This window comes from Ylistrum balloti, unplaced genomic scaffold (genome assembly GCF_031769215.1).
Source record: "Ylistrum balloti isolate Yb309-2 unplaced genomic scaffold, AGI_CSIRO_Ybal_v1 Utg370260, whole genome shotgun sequence".
Taxonomy (NCBI): domain Eukaryota; kingdom Metazoa; phylum Mollusca; class Bivalvia; order Pectinida; family Pectinidae; genus Ylistrum; species Ylistrum balloti.
In genome coordinates, this window is record NW_026782205.1 from 7,485 (window position 1) to 31,619 (window position 24,135).

Below are 24,135 nucleotides of genomic sequence, written 5' to 3' on the forward strand. Positions count from 1 at the left end.
CCAATCACCAGTTTCTACTCTACTCCCTGATCCCAGTAATGCTGCTGGATTAGGTGTACATAAAACAATAGTACTGCCAGTGTAGTTCTCTCTGTAACTCCTCCCACCAGTCCGTATACAATTCTGAATCATAATATTCTCCACCTGCCTCTTATATATACCTCTTTCCTGCAATACGCAGAAGGTCACCCTTTATGCCAATCATTCATTTTTCCCTAAAGTTTCCTACCAGGTGTAAAGTTCCTCCCTTTTTATCCTCCCCCCAAAAGTGTATATGATGTCTTATCTCGTCAATCATTCTTCTTCCTCATATTTATGTAAGTAGCACTATAGCTTAGCTCCTCCTCCTTGTCAATCATACCCCTCCCTGTATTACATGGTACCCTCCATTGATGGAAGCATCAGCTTGTATACAGTGGACCCCATTACCCCTGACCCCCAAACTGGACTTAAGTGTGCAAGGCTGTGTGACAGTTCCCAAGGTCAGTCCAAGGTTGTGTGAACAGTGGACCCAAGGTCATATGTCAAGAGGTTGCCTGAGGTACCAATGCAGACAAGGCTTGTACCAAGGGATGGCAAGGTACATGTATGTAGCACTGTTGTATTATGAAGAAGTGACCACCTGTTTGAGTGGTCAGTACATGTGTGTTCTCAATACAGAACTCTGGTCTGGATCAGATATCTGCATATCTGCAATGTGCATAGATCTGGCATGTCTCCTTTATTCAAATGGTGCCTAACATTTACGTATACATGCATACACACGTATGGCAAATTGACTTAGCCAGCTTCTTGAAAATATTTTAAAGTTAGTAGGTTGAGGGAGCCTACTATGCACAGACTGTGTACAGGGCATACATACTGGTGTGCCTTGGTGTAAACATGTTGGCTTAGATTCCAGCTATATATACCATTTTATGTGTGTACCTGTGGTGCAGAGTTTATTTGTATTTTGTGTTGAAGATTGTAAAGTGATGATGCTGTGTAACCAATGACTGTATGAAGGTCTGGTCTACCCTCCATTACGTGTTCTAGTCAGAATATGTGATGGCCACCCTCCATTACATGTTCTGTATGTATTATAGCAACCCTCCATTACATGTTCTGTATGTATTATAGCCACCCCCATTACATGTTCTGTATGTATTATAGCCACCCTCCATTACATGTGCTGTATGTATTATAGCCACCCTCCATTACATGTTCTAGTCAGAATATGTGATGGCCACCCTCCATTACATGTTCTGTATGTATTATAGCCACTCTCCATTACATGTTCTGTATGTATTATAGCCACCCTCCATTACAAATTCTGTTCTGTATGTATTATAGCCACCCTCCATTACAAATTCTGTTCTGTATGTATTATAGCCACCCTCCATTACATGTTCTGTATGTATTATAGCCACCCTCCATTACATGTTCTGTATGTATTATAGCCACCCTCCATTACAAATTCTGCATGTATCATAGCCACCCTCCATTACATGTTCTGTATGTATTATAGCCACACTCCATTACATGTTCTGTATGTATTATAGCCACCCTCCATTACAAATTCTGTTCTGTATGTATTATAGCCACCCTCCATTACATGTTCTGTATGTATTATAGCCACCCTCCATTACATGTTCCGTATGTATTATAGCCACCCCCCATTACAAATTCTGTTCTGTATGTATTATAGCCACCCTCCATTACAAATTCTGTTCTGTATGTATTATAGCCACCCTCCATTACATGTTCTGTATGTATTATAGCCATACTTCATTACAAATTCTGTATGTATTATAGCCACCCTCCATTACATGTTCTGTATGTATTATAGCCACCCTCCATTACATGTTCTGTATGTATTATAGCCACCCTCCATTACATGTTCTGTATGTATTATAGCCACACTTCATTACAAATTCTGTATGTATTATAGCCACCCTCCATTACATGTTCTGTATGTATTATAGCCACCCTCCATTACGTGTTCTGTATGTATCATAGCCACCCTCCATTACATGTTCTGTATGTATTATAGCCACCCTCCATTACATGTTCTGTATGTATTATAGCCACCCTCCATTACAAATTCTGTTCTGTATGTATTATAGCCACCCTCCATTACATGTTCTGTATGTATTATAGCCACCCTCCATTACATGTTCTGTATGTATTATAGCCACCCCCCCATTACAAATTCTGTATGTATCATAGCCACCCTCCATTACATGTTCTGTATGTATTATAGCCACACTCCATTACATGTTCTGTTCTGTATGTATTATAGCCACCCTCCATTACATGTTCTGTATGTATTATAGCCACCCTCCATTACATGTTCTGTATGTATTATAGCCACCCTCCATTACCTGTTCTGTATGTATTATAGCCACCCTCCATTACAAATTCTGTTCTGTATGTATTATAGCCACCCTCCATTACATGTTCTGTATGTATTATAGCCACCCTCCATTACATGTTCTGTTCTGTATGTATTATAGCCACCCTCCATTACATGTTCTGTATGTATTATAGCCACCCTCCATTACATGTTCTGTATGAATTATAGTCACCCTCCATTACATGTTCTGTATGTATTATAGCCACCCTCCATTACATGTTCTGTATGTATTATAGCCACCCCCATTACATGTTCTGTATGTATTATAGCCACTCTCCATTACATATTCTGTTCTGTTCTGTATGTATTATAGCCGCCCTCCATTACATGTTCTGTATGTATTATAGTCACCCTCCATTACATGTTCTGTATGTATTATAGCCACACTTCATTACAAATTCTGTATGTATTATAGCCACCCTCCATTACATGTTCTGTATGTATTATAGCCACCCTCCATTACATGTTCTGTATGTATTATAGCCACACTTCATTACAAATTCTGTATGTATTATAGCCACCCTCCATTACATGTTCTGTATGTATTATAGCCACACTTCATTACAAATTCTGTATGTATTATAGCCACCCTCCATTACATGTTCTGTATGTATTATAGCCACCCTCCATTACATGTTCTGTATGTATTATAGCCACCCTCCATTACATGTTCTGTATGAATTATAGTCACCCTCCATTACATGTTCTGTATGTATTATAGCCACCCTCCATTACATGTTCTGTTCTGTTTGTATTATAGCCACCCTCCATTACATGTTCTGTATGTATTATAGCCACCCTCCATTACATGTTCTGTATGTATTATAGCCACCCCCATTACATGTTCTGTATGTATTATAGCCACTCTCCATTACATGTTCTGTTCTGTTCTGTATGTATTATAGCCGCCCTCCATTACATGTTCTGTATGTATTATAGCCGCCCTCCATTACATGTTCTGTATGTATTATAGCCACCCTCCATTACATGTTCTGTATGTATTATAGCCACCCTCCATTACATGTTCTGTATGTATTATAGCCACACTTCATTACAAATTCTGTATGTATTATAGCCACCCTCCATTACATGTTCTGTATGTATTATAGCCACACTTCATTACAAATTCTGTATGTATTATAGCCACCCTCCATTACATGTTCTGTATGTATTATAGCAACCCTCCATTACATGTTCTGTATGTATTATAGCCACCCTCCATTACATGTTCTGTTCTGTATGTATTATAGCCACCCTCCATTACATGTTCTGTATGTATTATAGCCACCCTCCATTACATGTTCTGTATGTATTATAGCCACCCTCCATTACATGTTCTGTATGTATTATAGCCACCCTCCATTACATGTTCTGTATGTTTTATAGCCACCCTCCATTACATGTTCTGTATGTATTATAGCCACCCTCCATTACATGTTCTGCATGTATTATAGCCACCCTCCATTACGTGTTCTGTATGTATTATAGCCACCCTCCATTACATGTTCTGTATGTATTATAGCCACCCTCCATTACGTGTTCTGTATGTATTATAGCCACCCTCCATTACATGTTCTGTATGTATTATAGCCACCCTCCATTACAAATTCTGTTCTGTATGTATTATAGCCACCCTCCATTACATGTTCTGTATGTATTATAGCCACCCTCCATTACGTGTTCTGTATATATTATAGCCACCCTCCATTACGTGTTCTGTATGTATTATAGCCACCCTCCATTACATGTTCTGTATGTATTATAGCCACCCTCCATTACAAATTCTGTTCTGTATGTATTATAGCCACCCTTCATTACATGTTCTGTATGTATTATAGCCACCCTCCATTGCAAATTCTGTTCTGTATGTATTATAGCCACCCTCCATTACATGTTCTGTATGTATTATAGCCACTCTCCATTACATGTTCTGTTCTGTATGTATTATAGCCACCCTCCATTACATGTTCTGTATGTATTATAGCCACCCTCCATTACATGTTCTGTATGTATTATAGCCACCCTCCATTACATGTTCTGTATGTATTATAGCCACCCTCCATTACATGTTCTGTATGTATTATAGCCGCCCTCCATTACATGTTCTGTATGTATTATAGCCACCCCCATTACATGTTCTGTATGTATTATAGCCACCCTCCACTACGTGTTCTGTATGTATTATAGCCACGCTCCATTACGTGTTCTGTATGTATTATAGCCACGCTCCATTACATGTTCTGTATGTATTATAGCCACCCTCCATTACTTGTTCTGTTCTGTATGTATTATAGCCACCCTCCATTACATGTTCTGTATGTATTATAGCCACCCTCCATTACATGTTCTGCATGTATTATAGCCACCCTCCATTTCGTGTTCTGTATGTATTATAGCCACCCTCCATTACATGTTCTGTATGTATTATAGCCACCCTCCATTACGTGTTCTGTATGTATTATAGCCACCCTCCATTACATGTTCTGTATGTATTATAGCCACCCTCCATTACAAATTCTGTTCTGTATGTATTATAGCCACCCTCCATTACATGTTCTGTATGTATTATAGCCACCCTCCATTACGTGTTCTGTATGTATTATAGCCACCCTCCATTACATGTTCTGTATGTATTATAGCCACCCTCCATTACAAATTCTGTTCTGTATGTATTATAGCCACCCTTCATTACATGTTCTGTATGTATTATAGCCACCCTCCATTACATGTTCTGTATGTATTATAGCCACCCCCATTACATGTTCTGTATGTATTATAGCCACCCTCCACTACGTGTTCTGTATGTATTATAGCCACGCTCCATTACGTGTTCTGTATGTATTATAGCCACGCTCCATTACATGTTCTGTATGTATTATAGCCACCCTCCATTACTTGTTCTGTTCTGTATGTATTATAGCCACCCTCCATTACATGTTCTGTATGTATTATAGCCACCCTCCATTACATGTTCTGCATGTATTATAGCCACCCTCCATTTCGTGTTCTGTATGTATTATAGCCACCCTCCATTACATGTTCTGTATGTATTATAGCCACCCTCCATTACGTGTTCTGTATGTATTATAGCCACCCTCCATTACATGTTCTGTATGTATTATAGCCACCCTCCATTACAAATTCTGTTCTGTATGTATTATAGCCACCCTCCATTACATGTTCTGTATGTATTATAGCCACCCTCCATTACGTGTTCTGTATGTATTATAGCCACCCTCCATTACATGTTCTGTATGTATTATAGCCACCCTCCATTACAAATTCTGTTCTGTATGTATTATAGCCACCCTCCATTACATGTTCTGTATGTATTATAGCCACCCCCATTACATGTTCTGTATGTATTATAGCCACCCTCCATTACATGTTCTGTATGTATTATAGCCACCCCCATTACATGTTCTGTATGTATTATAGCCATCCTCCACTACGTGTTCTGTATGTATTATAGCCACGCTCCATTACGTGTTCTGTATGTATTATAGCCACGCTCCATTACATGTTCTGTATGTATTATAGCCACCCTCCATTACTTGTTCTGTTCTGTATGTATTATAGCCACCCTCCATTACATGTTCTGTATGTATTATAGCCACCCTCCATTACATGTTCTGCATGAATTATAGCCACCCTCCATTTCGTGTTCTGTATGTATTATAGCCACCCTCCATTACATGTTCTGTATGTATTATAGCCACCCTCCATTACGTGTTCTGTATGTATTATAGCCACCCTCCATTACATGTTCTGTATGTATTATAGCCACCCTCCATTACAAATTCTGTTCTGTATGTATTATAGCCACCCTCCATTACATGTTCTGTATGTATTATAGCCACCCTCCATTACGTGTTCTGTATGTATTATAGCCACCCTCCATTACATGTTCTGTATGTATTATAGCCACCCTCCATTACAAATTCTGTTCTGTATGTATTATAGCCACCCTTCATTACATGTTCTGTATGTATTATAGCCACCCTCCATTACATGTTCTGTATGTATTATAGCCACCCCCATTACATGTTCTGTATGTATTATAGCCACCCTCCACTACGTGTTCTGTATGTATTATAGCCACGCTCCATTACGTGTTCTGTATGTATTATAGCCACGCTCCATTACATGTTCTGTATGTATTATAGCCACCCTCCATTACTTGTTCTGTTCTGTATGTATTATAGCCACCCTCCATTACATGTTCTGTATGTATTATAGCCACCCTCCATTACATGTTCTGCATGTATTATAGCCACCCTCCATTTCGTGTTCTGTATGTATTATAGCCACCCTCCATTACATGTTCTGTATGTATTATAGCCACCCTCCATTACGTGTTCTGTATGTATTATAGCCACCCTCCATTACATGTTCTGTATGTATTATAGCCACCCTCCATTACAAATTCTGTTCTGTATGTATTATAGCCACCCTCCATTACATGTTCTGTATGTATTATAGCCACCCTCCATTACGTGTTCTGTATGTATTATAGCCACCCTCCATTACATGTTCTGTATGTATTATAGCCACCCTCCATTACAAATTCTGTTCTGTATGTATTATAGCCACCCTTCATTACATGTTCTGTATGTATTATAGCCACCCTCCATTACAAATTCTGTTCTGTATGTATTAAAGCCACCCTCCATTACATGTTCTGTATGTATTATAGCCACTCTCCATTACATGTTCTGTTCTGTATTATAGCCACCCTCCATTACATGTTCTGTATGTATTATAGCCACCCTCCATTACATGTTCTGTATGTATTATAGCCACCCCCATTACATGTTCTGTATGTATTATAGCCACCCTCCATTACATGTTCTGTATGTATTATAGCCACCCTCCATTACATGTTCTGTATGTATTATAGCCACGCTCCATTACATGTTCTGTATGTATTATAGCCACCCTCCATTACATGTTCTGTTCTGTATGTATTATAGCCACCCTCCATTACGTGTTCTGTATGTATTATAGCCACGCTCCATTACATGTTCTGTATGTATTATAGCCACCCTCCATTACGTGTTCTGTATGTATTATAGCCACCCTCCATTACATGTTCTGTATGTATTATAGCCACCCTCCATTACATGTTCTGTTCTGTATGTATTATAGCCACCCTCCATTACATGTTCTGTATGTATTATAGCCACGCTCCATTACATGTTCTGTATGTATTATAGCCACCCTCCATTACATGTTCTGTATGTATTATAGCCACCCTCCATTACATGTTCTGTATGTATTATAGCCACCCTCCATTACATGTTCTGTATGTATTATAGCCACCCTCCATTACATGTTCTGTTCTGTATGTATTATAGCCACCCTCCATTGTATGTGATGTTCTGTATATATTACGTCCAGCCCTATTACATGTTCTGTTCAATATGGAGTTATGCTACCTTCAATACATTTAATATATAAATATCTATCAAGCTACCCCTATTTCACATAGACTTCAAAGATTAAATCTGTATTGATTTGACCACCCTTATTACTTATCATGAGTCTGCAGGTCCAAATGAATAATTTCTGTCAGATAAGGTGTAAATCTGATTGGATGATCATTTTGTTACATAATGATAAATGTGTATGGATATTATTATACCTTGTCATTACCTGGTACTCTGTTAGGGAACATGAATCAAGCCTGTGGAGAAATTGGTGATGTGGTTTGTTTATTGATTACAATATGTGCCTAAATCAATAAAATGGTCTGATGAGTAATACTGTGCAAAATGACCTATCAATACATTACCTAGGCAACCAATTGTGACAAGACTTTTAGGTGAGCAACACATGATTTAAAGATTAATTAGGGTTTCTAATAGATTTTTATAGAAAAAGACTTTAAGAATAGAAATATAGGAGATTTTCTGTCAATTAGGATAAGAATTTACTAGCAGGATGTAATGTGTTATAAACAAACAATAGATTATAAATACACTAGTCTGTTCACTGTTTAAACAGTACCTAGTATATAAATAACAGTTGTTTTAAATCTTAGTAATGTACAAAATGTGAAATATTGTTGAGGGACAGTGCAAACTGAAAACTTTATGTATGATGATAATTTGATGAAAACATATGTTTATCATTACTATATTATCATTAGCCATAGAAATGTTGATCTAGAATTGATTTTTTTAACTAGAAAGTAAAACAATTGTAAGTAATCTTGGGATATCAACAACAGAACATGATACATAACAAAAGAATGTATCTAAATCAAAGTTCTTAATCAATCTATATAGAGGACACCTGTCTAGAAACTTGAAGACCACCTCTATATATAGGCCACATCTATGTTAAGGGTGCCTATCTATAAACTTAAAGACCACATCAATATAGAGGCCACCTGTCTATAAACTTAAAGACAACCTCTATATAGAGGCCACCTGTCTAGAAACTTCAAGACCACCTCTATATAGAGACCACCTGTCTAGAAACTTTAAGACCACCTCTATATAGAGGCCACCGGTCTAGAAACTTAAAGACCACCTCTATATAGAGGACACCTGTCTAGAAATTTAAAGACCACCTTTATATAGAGGCCACCTGTCTATAAACTTAATGACCACTTCTTTATCAAGATCACATCTTTATTAAGGCCACTTGTTTATAAACTGAAAGACTGCCTTTATCTTAAGGCCACTTGTCTATACACTGAAAAACCACATCAGTCTGTAGACTAAAAAGACCATTTCTTTGTGCTCTTTGACAAAATTGGATAAAGAGCTACCAAATTTATTCAAATGGTTGACTTTGACCTACTTTCAAGGTCTCTTGGGTCAAATGAATTAAGATCTTAAAATTTCTTTTTCAACAAGGAATGTTGACCGAAGTGATGATGCATATTAGTGGCATGTACAAATGTAGGATTTCAACTTTTTAGAAAAGTTTTTTAAGCTATAAAGTAGTTAAGCAATTTAGGCCTGTTTGGCCTCCTTTAGATTTATCCTTATTTCGATATTATCACAAATTGTCAATTGTCCATTTTAACAGAAATGAGAAGGTATCTAACAGTAACCAATGTCAATCTACATCCACTTTTACACAGTTGGAATGAAAAATGATATTACAGTACTAACACTGCTAGAGGAATTTATATGTTATTGCAATGTGTTTGTAAAGATCTTTATTTAAACTTGAAGTGTAAAGTGTGAAACCTCTTTTTCTTGGGGTTGAAGAAAAGGTACTTCCTTACATATTAGAGTAAACAACAGGAAAGTCTTTTCCACAGGGAGAACAACAAAATGACTATCTTATTACAACATTATACTAATTACTACTGCATAGATCTGTGTATCATTCCTAGCAAAACAAATTGTATGGAAGGTGTATAAACATGATTGCACAGTCCCACATGTATACAATATGTGCATAGCATCATACAGATCCAGCTTCATAATTATATAATTTGTTGATCTATTACAGGTCTATCCTAATTAGTTTTGTGTTGTCCGTTTTACGTTATTGTTTTCCGTTTTGCGTTTACCTTTTTTGGTTATCATCAACCATTTTGCATTTGTGTTAGTGATTGTTTGCTTTTGCTCAATCATTTTCCGTTCATTAGCATTTGAGTGGAAAGGTTAAACAATTAATGGTCTGTAGAATAATAATCGATCGGCAGGTTACTAGTTTGAAGCCCAACAATGTTTGACCTTGACTTCGGCCCATGCTGAAGGTTACATGGGTCAAATTGTTGAAACATTCCAATGACTTCCCCTATTAAATTAACCAAGACTTTGAATGTCAGAGATATGAAATGTTATAATGTATGTGTGAAAGGCACTGATTTCCATGTGAGCGATGCAGGCCCCTTGGGCTTGTTGACACTACTACAAGGTACATATAATAGTGGGATATGTTTTAATGTATATATTATATTGACAATATAGGCCAATTAGATATTCTCACTTGTTCTGTTTACATTGGTTACCAGCTATATAGTCAGTGACTATCTTAGTAATTATACAAATTGTATGTTAATTTTAACAGTCGGGGTAATGGAGAATAATATCTGATGGCCATGTCTTACATGCGTATAGTATAAGCCCTCTGACCTTTGCTTCATCAATTGTCATTTGCTGTCTGCCATAAACTTTTGACATATAAACACTTTCTCCTGAGTTCCACTGGTTCAGTTGAAACTTGCTAGGAATGATTCTCAAAGAGGGTCTTGATTTGAATTCTATACATGTTAGTAGTGATCTTGTTTCAGCATTCTTTTGTGCTGAAACTACAGTGCTAAGATATCATTTTGCTAATTATTGCTCAAATATGGTAATGTACTTTATGTACCTTACAGGTCTCTTGGGTTAGATATGTTGAGATCTTACAATTCCTTTTTCAACAAGCAATATATCCAGGTCATTTTATTGTGTAACTGCCTGTTTAAGCAGTAAATGTACATGGGATCCTTTGACTTTACAATATAAGATGTGCAAAAGAAAAGTATACTATATTGATTGATATGAATGACTTGTTTGACCAGTGACCTGTGATGACCTGTATGTTGACCTTTGACATAAGTTTGCATTGTAATAAGATATCCAAAGGAAAACCATACAATATCGATTGATATTGATAACTTATTTGACATGTTGCTTTTAATGACCTGTATATTGACCTTTGACATAACTTTCCATTGTAATGACATGCAAAGGAAAAGTATGCAATATTAATTGATATTAATGACTTGTTTGACCTATGACCTTTGGTGACCTACATTTCGACCTTTGGCATATATGTGTAACTTTTTAATTTGCAAAATTAACAATGGTATATGTAGTTATAGGGTGGGGATATCATCTGTTTTTACTTGTTGACCCCAGAGCTAAGACCCTAGGGAGTTTGGATGACAGCAGGGTCAATTCTTTTGTCATGAGTGAGTTATATGATAGGGATCTTAACTGTTTCCACAAGTTGACTTTCTTGCCAAAACCTCAGAGACTAGGGATGACCCACAGGTTCAGATCATAAGGGCTGTGGAGGAACCCTAGATCAATTATGGACGCATGTCTTATATCTACATTTAATCAGTAATATATGATTGAAGGTTCTAAACTATTTCTACAGGAACCGTAGAGACATTGGGTTCACTTCTCAACAGGGTCCATTTTCACTGGGTGGTAAAAATAAGTTTCAATAAGGTTGCTTTTCAATACTGAAAATGTTTTTTCTTAAGACATTAATAGAAATTATCTCATGACACCAAATGGATAAAAAAAATCTTTCTTGTGAAAGAAATTTGTTTCATTTGGTTTACCAGTTCTGAGAAATGGCAGTCATCAGTTGGAAAACAATTGGGAATTTCTTGTATAAGTTTGAATTTTACATAGCAACACTATTGATTCCAGATACAAAGTGACAGAAAAATTGGAATTGCTTCAGGATGGCTTTGTAACACAGACATGTACATGTTGTAGTTTGCCATTCTCCCTGAATATTTTCGGGGGAGCAAATATTAGTTGCTTGTCCATCTGTTTGTCCTTTTATGTCAAGAGCATAACTTTGCTTTCATGTAATATAGGATAATGGAACTTGGTGTATACATTGGTCAAATTAAGGGGATGTGCAGCAGACCAAATTTAGGGCCCGAAACCCGTTTATTACAGAATTATTGCTCTTTGTTGAAATTTTGTGTCACTTTTGATTTTTTATGGGAAGTGTTCTTCACTTTTACTTATACTAGTATGTTATTTAAGTGTTATACAATTGGAATATAAATATTAGTTTTATTTGTATTTTTGCAGTAAAAAATAAGTATTTGGTACTTATTGTTGTCAATTGTTGGGTTGTACTGTTACATTATGATGGAAAAGTGACAAAAGAATGATGAAAAACAAATAGAAGAGGAGAAGAAAATAAGGAAAGGAAGGGGGAATGAGGGGAGAGTGCATCTAGAATTGAATCAAATTATGTTATGAAAAGAACTACATGCAGGGTACAAAACAGGACAAGAAGATTTAATACATATTTACACCTATACATGTATACTACTGTGGTGCAAACAATATTGATGCAAGATTTTACAAGAGTGAGCAAAATGACTTTGTGATTAAAGCAATTAAAGACAGAAAGCATGTGCTGTTAAATTAGCGGTTCCTTTTCGATGGGATTATACTTGTGGTAATAAGTAACATCTTTAAGACAGAAAATATACAACTGATGTCAATACAAGCAATAACAAAATGTGGTAGGTTTAACAGAGCCAGACTGGCAGGGAAACATAATATACTGTGGTAGCACACCTCATGTTTGTTTAGATAGTCAATTATATAGACTGTAAATCCCACACCAAGGAAATGCAATGTTAAAGTTAATTTTTAAGTGTCTTTTCTATCAGAATTTTATAGCAACCTTTGCCTTTATAAATTTGGAAATTATAGTAATGTTTTCTAGAAAATTAGAAAGATGTTTTGATTCTTTTTCTGCATTTTTGGGAAATAGCACTGTTTTCGGCTGAGAGAATCTGCCTATTCCCAACTTTAAAACAAGGCAAGAATAACAGAGTTTAAAGTCTTGTATGAAACAATTTCATATTTTGCAATTACAGCATAATGTGTGCATTATATATCAATATATTTTGTTTCTACAGACCTCGCCCCACCGATGTGTGTCCACCCCTCCATTCCACCTATTCGCCACCTCCACTAGACCGGCACAACCGGCGTCCACTCCTGCTCCAGGACCCCGCTCTGACGTACGCAATATGATCAAAAGGCTGAAGCGTCGCCTGTCTTTGACTTTCCGTGGGGATAGAGGAGGTTTGGATGAGAGCTTCGCTGAGCTGACAGTTGACGACACTAATGGTGTTAAAGAAAATGGAGCAGGTAGGGATGTTCTGTCTTTTTTGTTGTTAGTTCAGAAAAAAAATCTGCCTGTAGAAAGGCACCATTTGTATTTCAGAACATTATACTTTAAAATGACAGTCTTTTCATCAGGTACAATATGTACCTTATTTCTTAACTGTGGTTAAAAAGCAGTGAATTACTACCATGATATATAATAATTTGCATTTGTTTTAAAAGTCTTCAACAATATTCAGAGCCAATTTATTAAACAAAAATAAGGTCTGTCTTAGATTACCAGGTTTGGATACACAGTCCAGCCCAGTTATGACAAATTCCTGGAGACTGCTCAAATACTTTTGTCCTTCATGTACTAAGTGAATTGGTATTTCTGATGTGCTGTCGTGCATGCATTTACATTTGGTATTTGATACATCCAAAAATAAATAAAACTGTGTAATAACTTAATCATTTAAGCAACATCAAGAATATATTAGATTACAAACACACATGTGGTTTTCGTTAATTTTAGCCCTGTAAATTTCTTCGATATACATACAGTAATATATTGTATACATGAAAGTTCTGATCGCTAATCAAGTTAAAAATACAAGCGTCAACATCACTTTGATTTTGCACAAATGATTTTAATTTGTCAAGACATTCCCAGGCCTTGCAATCAATGACACAGGTTTGTTGGTTGCTGCCGTCTTCATTATCATCATCAGCAGCACCTCTGTTGTATGAATTATTGGTCCTTTCACTGAATGATAATGTTTGCCTCCGTAATTTCTAATTTCTTCTGATGTTTCTCCTGTCAATATTAAGATATTCTTTTACCGTGATAGGATTGTCTTTAGACAAGAGAAGTTGTAATTCTGTCAAAGGAATGTTGTCATCAGGGTCGCTGTCATTCTCCAGTTAATTGGCAGTAAACACCCCCTTCCCAAAGCATTTTTGGAAAGAATGTGCTGACACAATATGCCACGCCTTCACAAGCCAGTCCATCGTATTGCATATCATATCTTTGTTACTGCCTACTGCCTAAATTTTTGCTTCAACCATGTTGATAATTCCCTGGTCAATGGGCTGCAGTTTGGATGCTGTATTTTAATTTAACTTGATCTGTCATCCGTCAGTCCAGTGTCCTTCAATGTTTTTACTAAACAAAGCTACTAGTCATGAACAACTGAACAAATCCTGACCAAATTTGGCCTGAATAATCCTTAGGGAAAGAGGAACCAAGTTTCTATAAACAGCGGTTCTCAGCCCCAGTGGTCAGAACAGTAGAGCCCAATAGGGGAAATTTTGCAAGTTCTTTAAAATCCTACCCCTACTGTATTAATAGATTGATAATGCCCAAATTTAGTTTAAAGCATTCTTGGGTGAAGGGGAATCATTCTTGTGTAGACATAAAGTCTTGGCCATCTGGTGTGGAAGGAGCAGGGCCCAGTAAGAGAAATAGAGGAAAGTCTTTAACACTACTTGATTGCATGATAGTGACTGTACCACCCTGTGGTTTGGACTGTACTCCCTGATGTTGTGATGACCAGAATGTGACTGTACCACCCTGTGGTTTGGACTGTACTCCCTGATGTTGTGATGACCAGAATGTGACTGTACCACCCTGTGGTTTGGACTGTACTCCCTGATGTTGTGATGACCAGAATGTGACTTTACCACCCTGTGGTTTGGATTGTACTCCCTGATGTTGTGATGACCAGAATGTGACATTACCACTCTGGTTTGGACTGTACTCCCTGATGTTGTGATGACCAGAATGTGACTTTACCACTCTGGTTTGGACTGTACTCCCTGATGTTGTGATGACTTATATGACTGTACCACCCTGTGGTTTGGGCTGTACTCCCTGATGTTGTGATGACTCGAGTGACTGTATCACCCTGTGGTATGAACTGTACACCTGATGCTATGATGACTGGAGTGACTGTATCACCCTGTGGTATGAACTGTACACCTGATGCTGTGATGACTGGAGTGACTGTATCACCCTGTGGTATGAACTGTACACCTGATGCTGTGATGACTCGAGTGACTGTATCACCCTGTGGTATGAACTGTACACCTGATGCTGTGATGACTCGAGTGACTGTATCACCCTGTGGTATGAACTGTACACCTGATGCTGTGATGACTGGAGTGACTGTATCACCCTGTGGTATGAACTGTACCCCTGATGTTGTAATGACTTGAGTGACTGTATCACCCTGTGGTATGAACTGTACCCCTGATGTTGTAATGACTCGAGTGACTGTATCACCCTGTGGTATGAACTGTACCCCTGATGTTGTAATGACTAGAGTGACTGTACCACCCTGTGATTCGGACTGTACTCCTGATGCTATGATGACTTTAGTGACTCTTCCACCCTGTGGTTCGGACTGTACCACCTTGTGATTCTGCCAGTGTGATGGTGTTGTGGGGGAGAGGTATTACATTTCATAACAGATTACCTTGTGGCCTAGATTTCCCCCAGCCAGTGATCAGTCTATAGTGGAAACATGAATGGGAGGCCCTAGTCTTATCAGATGTTATGGTAACAGAGCACCTGGTGTGTGTAACTTCTCCTTGCCAAACCATGAGTCCCAGCAATGAATGGATTAATCCAGAACAGTGCAAACCAACTCAGGAAAACCCGCACATGAATTTTGATTTTTTTTTTTGTGGCAACTTTGTCAGACAGATATATTGTTGTTACATTAAAAATTTTTAAAGAGAAGAAGACAGGAAATGTTTAATTTATAACATAAATATAGCTCAGTTTTGGTGTTGGAATGAAAATGTGGAGGGATAATACTTTCAGCTTTTCCCTGTTTAGGGGGACAAAAAACTCCCTTTTTATGGCCCCCATGGTAGACATCGGTTCCTAATTAAAAAAAAAAGATCAGTTTGTTTAAAGGTGTTACACTCTGGAGTTTGTTGAGAAGGAACCCAGTGATTGCTTAATATCCCTCCTATGTTAATTCCAAAAAGTTGACAAGAACAGATATAGACAATGTATTGCCAATTTACAAGGGAAAGTGAGCACCATAATTATAGGCTATATATGCATACTTCTGACTGAACGGTAGAGGAAACACCATATGGTATTTGTCTCTTTTGAAAGTTTCCACCCCACCAGATTTAATGTAACTGTTATTCATCAGTAATCTATCAGTATTTTTTTTTTTTTTTTTTCGTTTTTTCTCTGCTTTGATTTTTTCATTAAATTAAACCCCCCATCTGTCTGTAGACAATCTTTGTCTTTGTCTGGCTGTGCATTTGCACAGCTTATGCATACCAAAATTTGGAGGAATGATGGAAATTGAAATAAATATGATATTGATGGATTAAATTACTAAATATGAATGAGTTATTGCCCTAAGTGCACTCTCTAAACTTACGAGGTTCCAAACAATATGGCCATGGAAAAACTGACCTCACCGCCTGTCAATTTCAAGTCACTTGTGTGATGACATTTTGGTTTCCTTGTGATAAAGTGGATTGGAAAGAAATTGTTAACAAAAATTTAGGAGGTTGTAGACTTTGTGATTACTTCATAAATTACACAGGCGCCACTATAAATCTTATGATACATCCCAAACAACATCATACTGAACAATGCATCTAAATGAAAAATTTGGTTCATCACAGCAACAAAAACAACTTAAGTGACATTTTGCCTAAGCTACTACATTTTGGTAGTGAGAGAGCAACTGCAATCACAAAGTTGATTGGAAAATTTGAGGATGTAGCCTTACTCAATTGTAGAAAATGCAGATTTCCAAACAATGGTTAATACAATGGAACCGAAATATAAGAGTCCAGTCCTGCCATAATTCAGTGAAAAAAAAATTCCTTCTCTCGCACAAGGAAACAAAATTGCATGTTTTGTTTGAACTTTCAAGTACTAGTTACATAGCTCTAACAACTGGTGGATGGCCATCACAGGCAATAGAAAGTTATATAAGTATAACGGCACACTACCCATGTGCTACAAACAAGGAAAGTACATGAATCTCATACAGCTGTCAATGTGGGTGCAATTCTCGAAGGTGCTGTTGTTGGGGTTGACCAGATTTAATGGACAGGAACCTATTGTGACTGACAATGTCAACAATAAGGGCTGCTGGACTGGGCCCCAACATAAAGTGTCTAGCCCATACTGTTAATCTTGCTACTCAAAGAGTGTTGGATTAATGAAGAATCTTTTGAGTCGAGTGAAAAGGATTGTGGCATTTTTTTCACTGAAGATCAGTGGCCAACAGTTTACTAAAAGCCAATCAAGCTCTCTTGAAACTTCCACACTACAAACTCATTATTTCTGTTACTACATGCTGAATCATTAGCTGATTTGATGGTTAGATACCTGGAGCAGCAGCCTGCTAATGCTGCTTCTTTAATGAGTGGAGATGTACGGGAAATGTCAAGGAACTTGACACCCTCAAAGAGAAGGACATAACAAATCGCTTTGATGCTTTTCTATTCTAGAAGATATGAAAGACAACAGCCAACAGTTTCCCTAATTGATCCCAGAAAGTCCTAGATTTTGAAGTCAATGAAATTGGTTGGTACAGAGTCATCACTTATCAGATAGTTAAAAGTGACTATCCAAAAGAACATGAAATCAAGGTATAAGGATCCTGAAATTGAACAGTTTAATTAGTTCAGCAGTGAACCTTAAGTCCAAATCACTCCCGAGGTCGATGACATTCACAGTCTGTAACTACATGCTGTGATCATTCAGAAGTTGTTTTGTGTCCCGCCACACTTCTAAACTTTAGATCTGCTGCCATCTACTTCACAGTCATCTTCATCCCAAGATTCTGGACCTTCTGGTATTGTCAGTTCTGGAACTGGTTCTATAGTAAACAACTTATTTGAAGATGTGTTCATTACTGGTACTGAAGCGGCACACAAGACCCCTCTGAATATCGTTACTGGTGAAGTACTAAGATATTTCAGCGAACCCTCTCCTCCACTTGACTGTAATCAAATGGTTGTGTGACAATGATGCCAGATACCCTGTATTGCAGAATATTTTCTCACAGTCCCAAGAACTAGTGAATGGGTGTTTTCAACAGCAGGTGACATTGTGAGCAAACAATGCAGCTGCTTTGATCCTAAAGATGACTTTCCTTAAAGGTCATGGCAATGAAAATAAAGACACGTGTCTTGAAATAATTGACAATTAGTAAGTAAATACAATATATGTAACACTTTTAACAATTAAGTATAAAATGACCAGACAATAAAATAAGGCATACACCCAGCCCGTTCCTGCAGATCATCATGATTTTGCTGAGTAAGTTTTTTGCATAAAACTTTGTATATACTGCCATCACCCCAAATCACTATCCCTGAACATATTGCTATTTAGCAGCGTCAATGAAAAACATTAAACAATTCTTAAACCGATGAAATCGAGTGTTTCAGTTACTTCAAGGTTATTTAACTGAACATTAAACTACATTTTCATTGGTTGCTGCCCAGTAGTATTATGTGAAGAATTCATACCTTTAGACTTCAACACTAAACTCTCACTCAAGGGAGGTGATCAGTATTTATATTGAACTGAAATGATAGCAAGGGACACAACCCTTACAATATTGTCCCTCTCAAGTCAAGTAGAGTTTATTTCTAAAAACTCCACATGACATACAAGGAATGTTAAATATCAGGCATATTAATTTATTAATTAATAATTAATGCCACCCATTGAAGAGTAATAGTAATATAAATATCCATATATTCTTTCGTCTGTAATAAACATGGATGATTTTACCTCAACTACTTCAGTTCATACACATTTTCTACCCTTACATCTAATTTTTAGAAAATGACTATAGCAAAGGGTAGATAACCATTCAAAAACCAAAGTTGATTGGAAAAAAATCATGCATACACATGCTATTACTAATAAAGTTGTGAAAAATGAATAAATTCTCAACATTGTATAATACATCAGTGGAAATGACTTAGGAAAAGCTAATTCTATCACAAAATTATGCTTACCATGACATGGAGTTACCATACGTATTTAGTAACTGTCAACCTGGTATTACAAAGCATTTTGTCTAACATAACCAAGTACCAAATACAGCAAATATTACCTGCTAGAATTGTCATGGTGTTTTTCAACCATTAGGGAAGTCCAAGAGTTATCTACCTTGAAGTGTCATTTAGTGACAACTAATGTGCCTACCATTGGCCTGAGTTGTATATTGTACAGTTAAAAAATCAGTCATGCATGTAAAGTACACCTTCATAAATGGAAAAAAATACCATTTTTGGGTGTTATTTCTTAGTATTGGATAGCAGCTGATGTTACACACATTTTACATTACATGTACAATATAGAATAGAAGTTCTTATAGCACAACCAGTCAAACATTATGAACAAGTGGTAAACAAAGCATAGTGGAATTGACTACAGTACATGGTTACCATCTATTGTATTTTTTTGGCCTTTAGTCTGTTTACATCTCGTCACACCTAGGGATTATAGTACAGCTGAAAAACTTTTGTCGATTTTTTACCATCTCTTACACTACGTACGTCAGTGCTAGTAAACTCCACACAGGTCATTTATCTGATGAAGGTGACCGTGTAGTCATCAAAACATCACACTCAAATCTTCTACTAGTTGTATTATGAGAACTTCTATTCTATTGACATTACCGACCTGAAGAAAATGTTCCAAAATATGTGCAATATAGTTTACATTGTCTTGCTTTGTTAACAAGTTTATTTCTGTGACAAGGACAGTATTGTAACTCAGATGACCATTTCAGTTGTACTTTTTATTGTTGTTGTATCACTGGACATCCCTCTGAAACCCCGTTACATGGCCAATTCCATCATACTGCCAAAATTGGCATGGCACAAAAAGTGACTAATCTACCATGATCTGACCGATCAAAAATTAGTGAAAGCATCAAAACTTATGACAGTTGTGGTAACACACAAGATAACAAAGACCTCGTGCATGTATTGTGCACAATTTTCTGTGGTTTGGTAAAAATCCTTCACTAATATAACTGATTGAAAATTACTCTTGGTAAATGGCGGGATTGTGTAGTTATGACTAAATAGCAATCATAGGCATAATGAAATTGATGGAAGTCATTTTTTATTTGACAGTTTTGGAAATAACACTGGACCCTGTGTTAATTAGTCTTTCTATTTTATAGTTTCACACCTCAGAGAGTCGCTAGCAGTGTGCCTCGGGCAACAAAATTACCTGTGTAGGTGTGCTGGCTATGTCGCCCATGTAACAAACATAACACTTGATGTTTACCTGAGTATATATTTCTGTGTCCTAAATAATAGCAAAATGAGAGTAATACAGAAGTAGTGAAAATAACATTTTGTTTCTGATGGAATAAATTGATTCATGGCTAAGACAAAAAATAACATCCATGAAATGTTTACATATATAATGTACATATGATGAGTGTCTGTGCATTAAGGCCGATCATTTGTGTCCACCCTATAGATTTAATTACTTAATTAAGAAATATACTTGGTTGTGCTCTTAAATATTCAGAAAATAAATAAACCCAATCCCACACTTATCAATAAGTCATTTTTAAATTTATATCCACCAGGATAGAATCGCACATCTGTGTACGCACTCACAGATGTGTGGTGACTTATTAAGTCCAGTTTTTCTACAGCTGTATTTTATCACATAAAACTTATATATCACTTGGAAAATGTAGTAAAAATATGTTGTGTATGTGTTGTTGGGGTGAGTACCATACAAGGTACATTAGAACAGGTACCTTCTCTAAGTGGTTGTGTAGTGGGGAAGGATTTGTACAACTCTGAGAGGTTGTGTGTTGGGGGCAGGATTTAGCATGATAGTTTGTGTAAGGAGTTCTTTGAATTGAGAGAGTGAATGTGTAGACACCATCTTAAATCATTTCAGTACTAGTGCTTTTGATTCAGCATCATCTGTTGGTGTAGGCAAGTTAGCTTTAGGGAGTGAGCTATCAGTAGGGGATGAGTGTCAGCCCTTATGTACCCCTGGGTTTTTATACTGAGAAACCATCTGTTTTTAGTGTTTAAGTGGCCCTGGAGGGGGAGGGGTGTCAGTCTACATGTTGTCAGATCTTCACTGCCAGATTCAGTACTTCAGAGGGAGTCTCTGGGAAGATAGATAAGACATGGTGGGGTAGAAGGTGAGGGGTGAATGAGGTCAGAGACTCCTACACTTACACATGTAACAGGAGAGGTTTCATGTTTACCTCTGTATCATAACATGTCCAGATCACTTAAGGCAGTTGCTAGCTGTGCTTAGGAGTGGGTGAACACTGAAGCTGTCTTTTGTCTCTTCAGTCTGGTTTGTGGTGACTTTATGTACTACTGATATTAAGGATGGGATGAAGTGATGGTTCCAGTGGTTGTGGTTACTTATATGGCGATGCCAAACACCTGGAAATAAAGTGTACAGTATCCTGAGATTTAAACTTCACTGCTTGGTATTTATAGGGCACTGTTCAGAGGAATGAGTATGGACTTAAATTCTGGATTAAGTGTTTGACACAACTTCCATTTTTGGATACATGATGTCTGTGTACAAGTTATCTACTTAATTTGTTATATATACATATAAGATACAACAAAAGGTATATCTGTATATCAGCTATCTGCATCATTTGTTGAAAATTGGTTTCTGAATGCTAAAGTATTCAACAGGTACTGTGAATTCTGAGATCTTGATCAAGATTTTGAAAACTTGGATCTCCAGTATCCATTTGGGAATCTAAAGTCTGTTAACTGGAAGTACCAAAGGGGAGAACCTCCAGTATCCATTTGGGAATCTAAAGTCTGTTAACTGGAAGTACCAAAGGGGAGAACCTCCAGTATCCATTCGGGAATCTAAAGTCTGTTAACTGGAAGTACTAAAGGGGAGAACCTCCAGTATTTATTTGGGAATCTAAAGTCTGTTAACTGGGAGTACCAAAGGGAAGAACCTCCAGTATCCATATGGGAATCTAAAGTCTGTTAACTGGAAGTACCAAAGGGGAGAACCTCCAGTATTTATTTGAGACTCTGCAGGCTGTTAACTTGAAGTACCAAAGGAAGGAACCTCCAGTATCCGTTTGGGACTCTGCATGCTGTTAACTGGAAGTACTAAAGGGGAGAACCTCCAGTATTTATTTGAGACTCTGCAGGCTGTTAACCTTAAGTACCAAAGGGGAAAACCTCCAGTATCCATTTGAGACTCTGAAGTCTGTTAACCTGAAGTACTAAAGGGGAGAACCTCCAGTATCCGTTTGGGACTCTGCATGCTGTAAACTTGAAGTACCAAAGGAAAGATTCTAAAGGAATATCAAAGTAAAGCATTGATAGATTCTGATAATCAGATGGTAGAGATCTTGGTTCTGTGACAAAGATATTTGCCTTCTCAAAGTGTTTCTGCTGACATTCATCAACATCAACTTATTTTCACCTATACCAAAGCTGGAATTCGTCACAGAAAATGTTACCTGAATTAGACCCAGGCACACCTATACTCCCCTACATGTGTTGAGTGGTGGCTGACACTGTTGGTTACCTACCACTGACAGTAGTCAATTAATGGTGATTATAACATTGTTGGTGCTGATTATTGATGCTGTAGGTTTACTGCTGGTGTCCTGGTCAATCTAATGGATAAGTCAGTCTCTCTCATAGGAATACATTGACCAGGCTCTAACCTGCACTAATCCCACTGGTCAACTTGTGGACTTGTGAGATAAAGACTAGCTGTATGTAAACTGGGACAGGAAACTTGATGCACTTCACTGGACCATTCAGTACGGAAAGTGTATGACTATGGCCTTACACACTTGACTGGATGATAAATTCACCAATGAAGTGTACATGACCTTATGACTCTGCTATAGGGAAGGAAACGAAAACAATAGGGCAGACTGAAATGTGTTTCTTTGTGGTAGAAAGATGCTTTAACATTAATGTTGTGTAACATAAATTTATAGCTCAGGATAAAGTCATGTCTTTGCTTGGTCCTAATCACTTTGACAGCAAAAGCTTACGTCCACGGAAAGTCATACAGTTGCAAACATTGGAGAAAAGAAAGGGACTAAGTCAGTCAGTGTCTTTTATTAATCGTCTTCGTAAGTTGTGGACTAAGGATGGAGGATGTACAGACAGACCAACAGGCAATGGCTGTAACAAATGTGAGGCTGCCAGGAATTGTAGATCAGAGGAGAGATGTTTAAGTCTTCCAACAAAAAAAAGGCTAGGTAAAATATTTCTCATTTCATTTAGTCCTAATTTTATCTATCAAAGATGTGAGAAAGAACCAATACTACAGTAAATGGTGACAAATTAAAGCTTTGTCTCTGTATGATAAATACTGAGATCAACTCAAAGATGAAAATTAAGAGTTACCCAGATAACATGGAGTGGTAAGTTTCTTTAGAGATACACTTGAGATAACCTAAGATGGAGAGTACGTACCTTTAGAGATACACAAGTAACCTGGCAACCTTAGGGATGAGCTAATCCAGGTAATTTGTAAACAACTATACTTTCGATATTGTGATTTTATATTATTTTATATGTTCATTAGACAGTTTTTGTGTACTATTCATGGCCATCAATCAGAGAGATATTAATGCCCATTACATCAATTTTTTTAGCTCACCTTCTCTGAAGGACCAATGAACTTTTGCCATGGTGCATTGTCCGTCGTCTGTCGTCCGGCGATTGTCAACTTTTTACTAAATCACTGGTAGTCATAAACAACTGAACAGATTTTTTACGAGATTTGCCTGGAAGCATCCTTTCGGAAGGGGTCGGCTCCCAGGAGCCAGTGGCATGGGGCTAAATAGGGGAAAAAGAGTAATCTCTTTAAAATCCTACTCCTCCTGTAGGAATTATTGGATATTGCTC

General features: G+C 37.2%; 1 protein-coding gene across 1 annotated transcript in view; it reads left to right on the forward strand.

Moving 5' to 3' along the window:
* The first annotated feature begins 433 nt into the window (after positions 1-433).
* Positions 434-24,135, forward strand: part of LOC132552600 (cyclin-dependent kinase 16-like) — a 62,849-nt gene continuing 39,147 nt past the window's right edge. The window contains exons 1-2 of the mRNA XM_060216787.1: positions 434-580; positions 13,035-13,269. Coding sequence (XP_060072770.1) covers positions 548-580; positions 13,035-13,269 — 268 coding nt within the window. The 5' untranslated portion in view covers positions 434-547. The remainder of the gene's footprint in view (positions 581-13,034; positions 13,270-24,135) is intronic.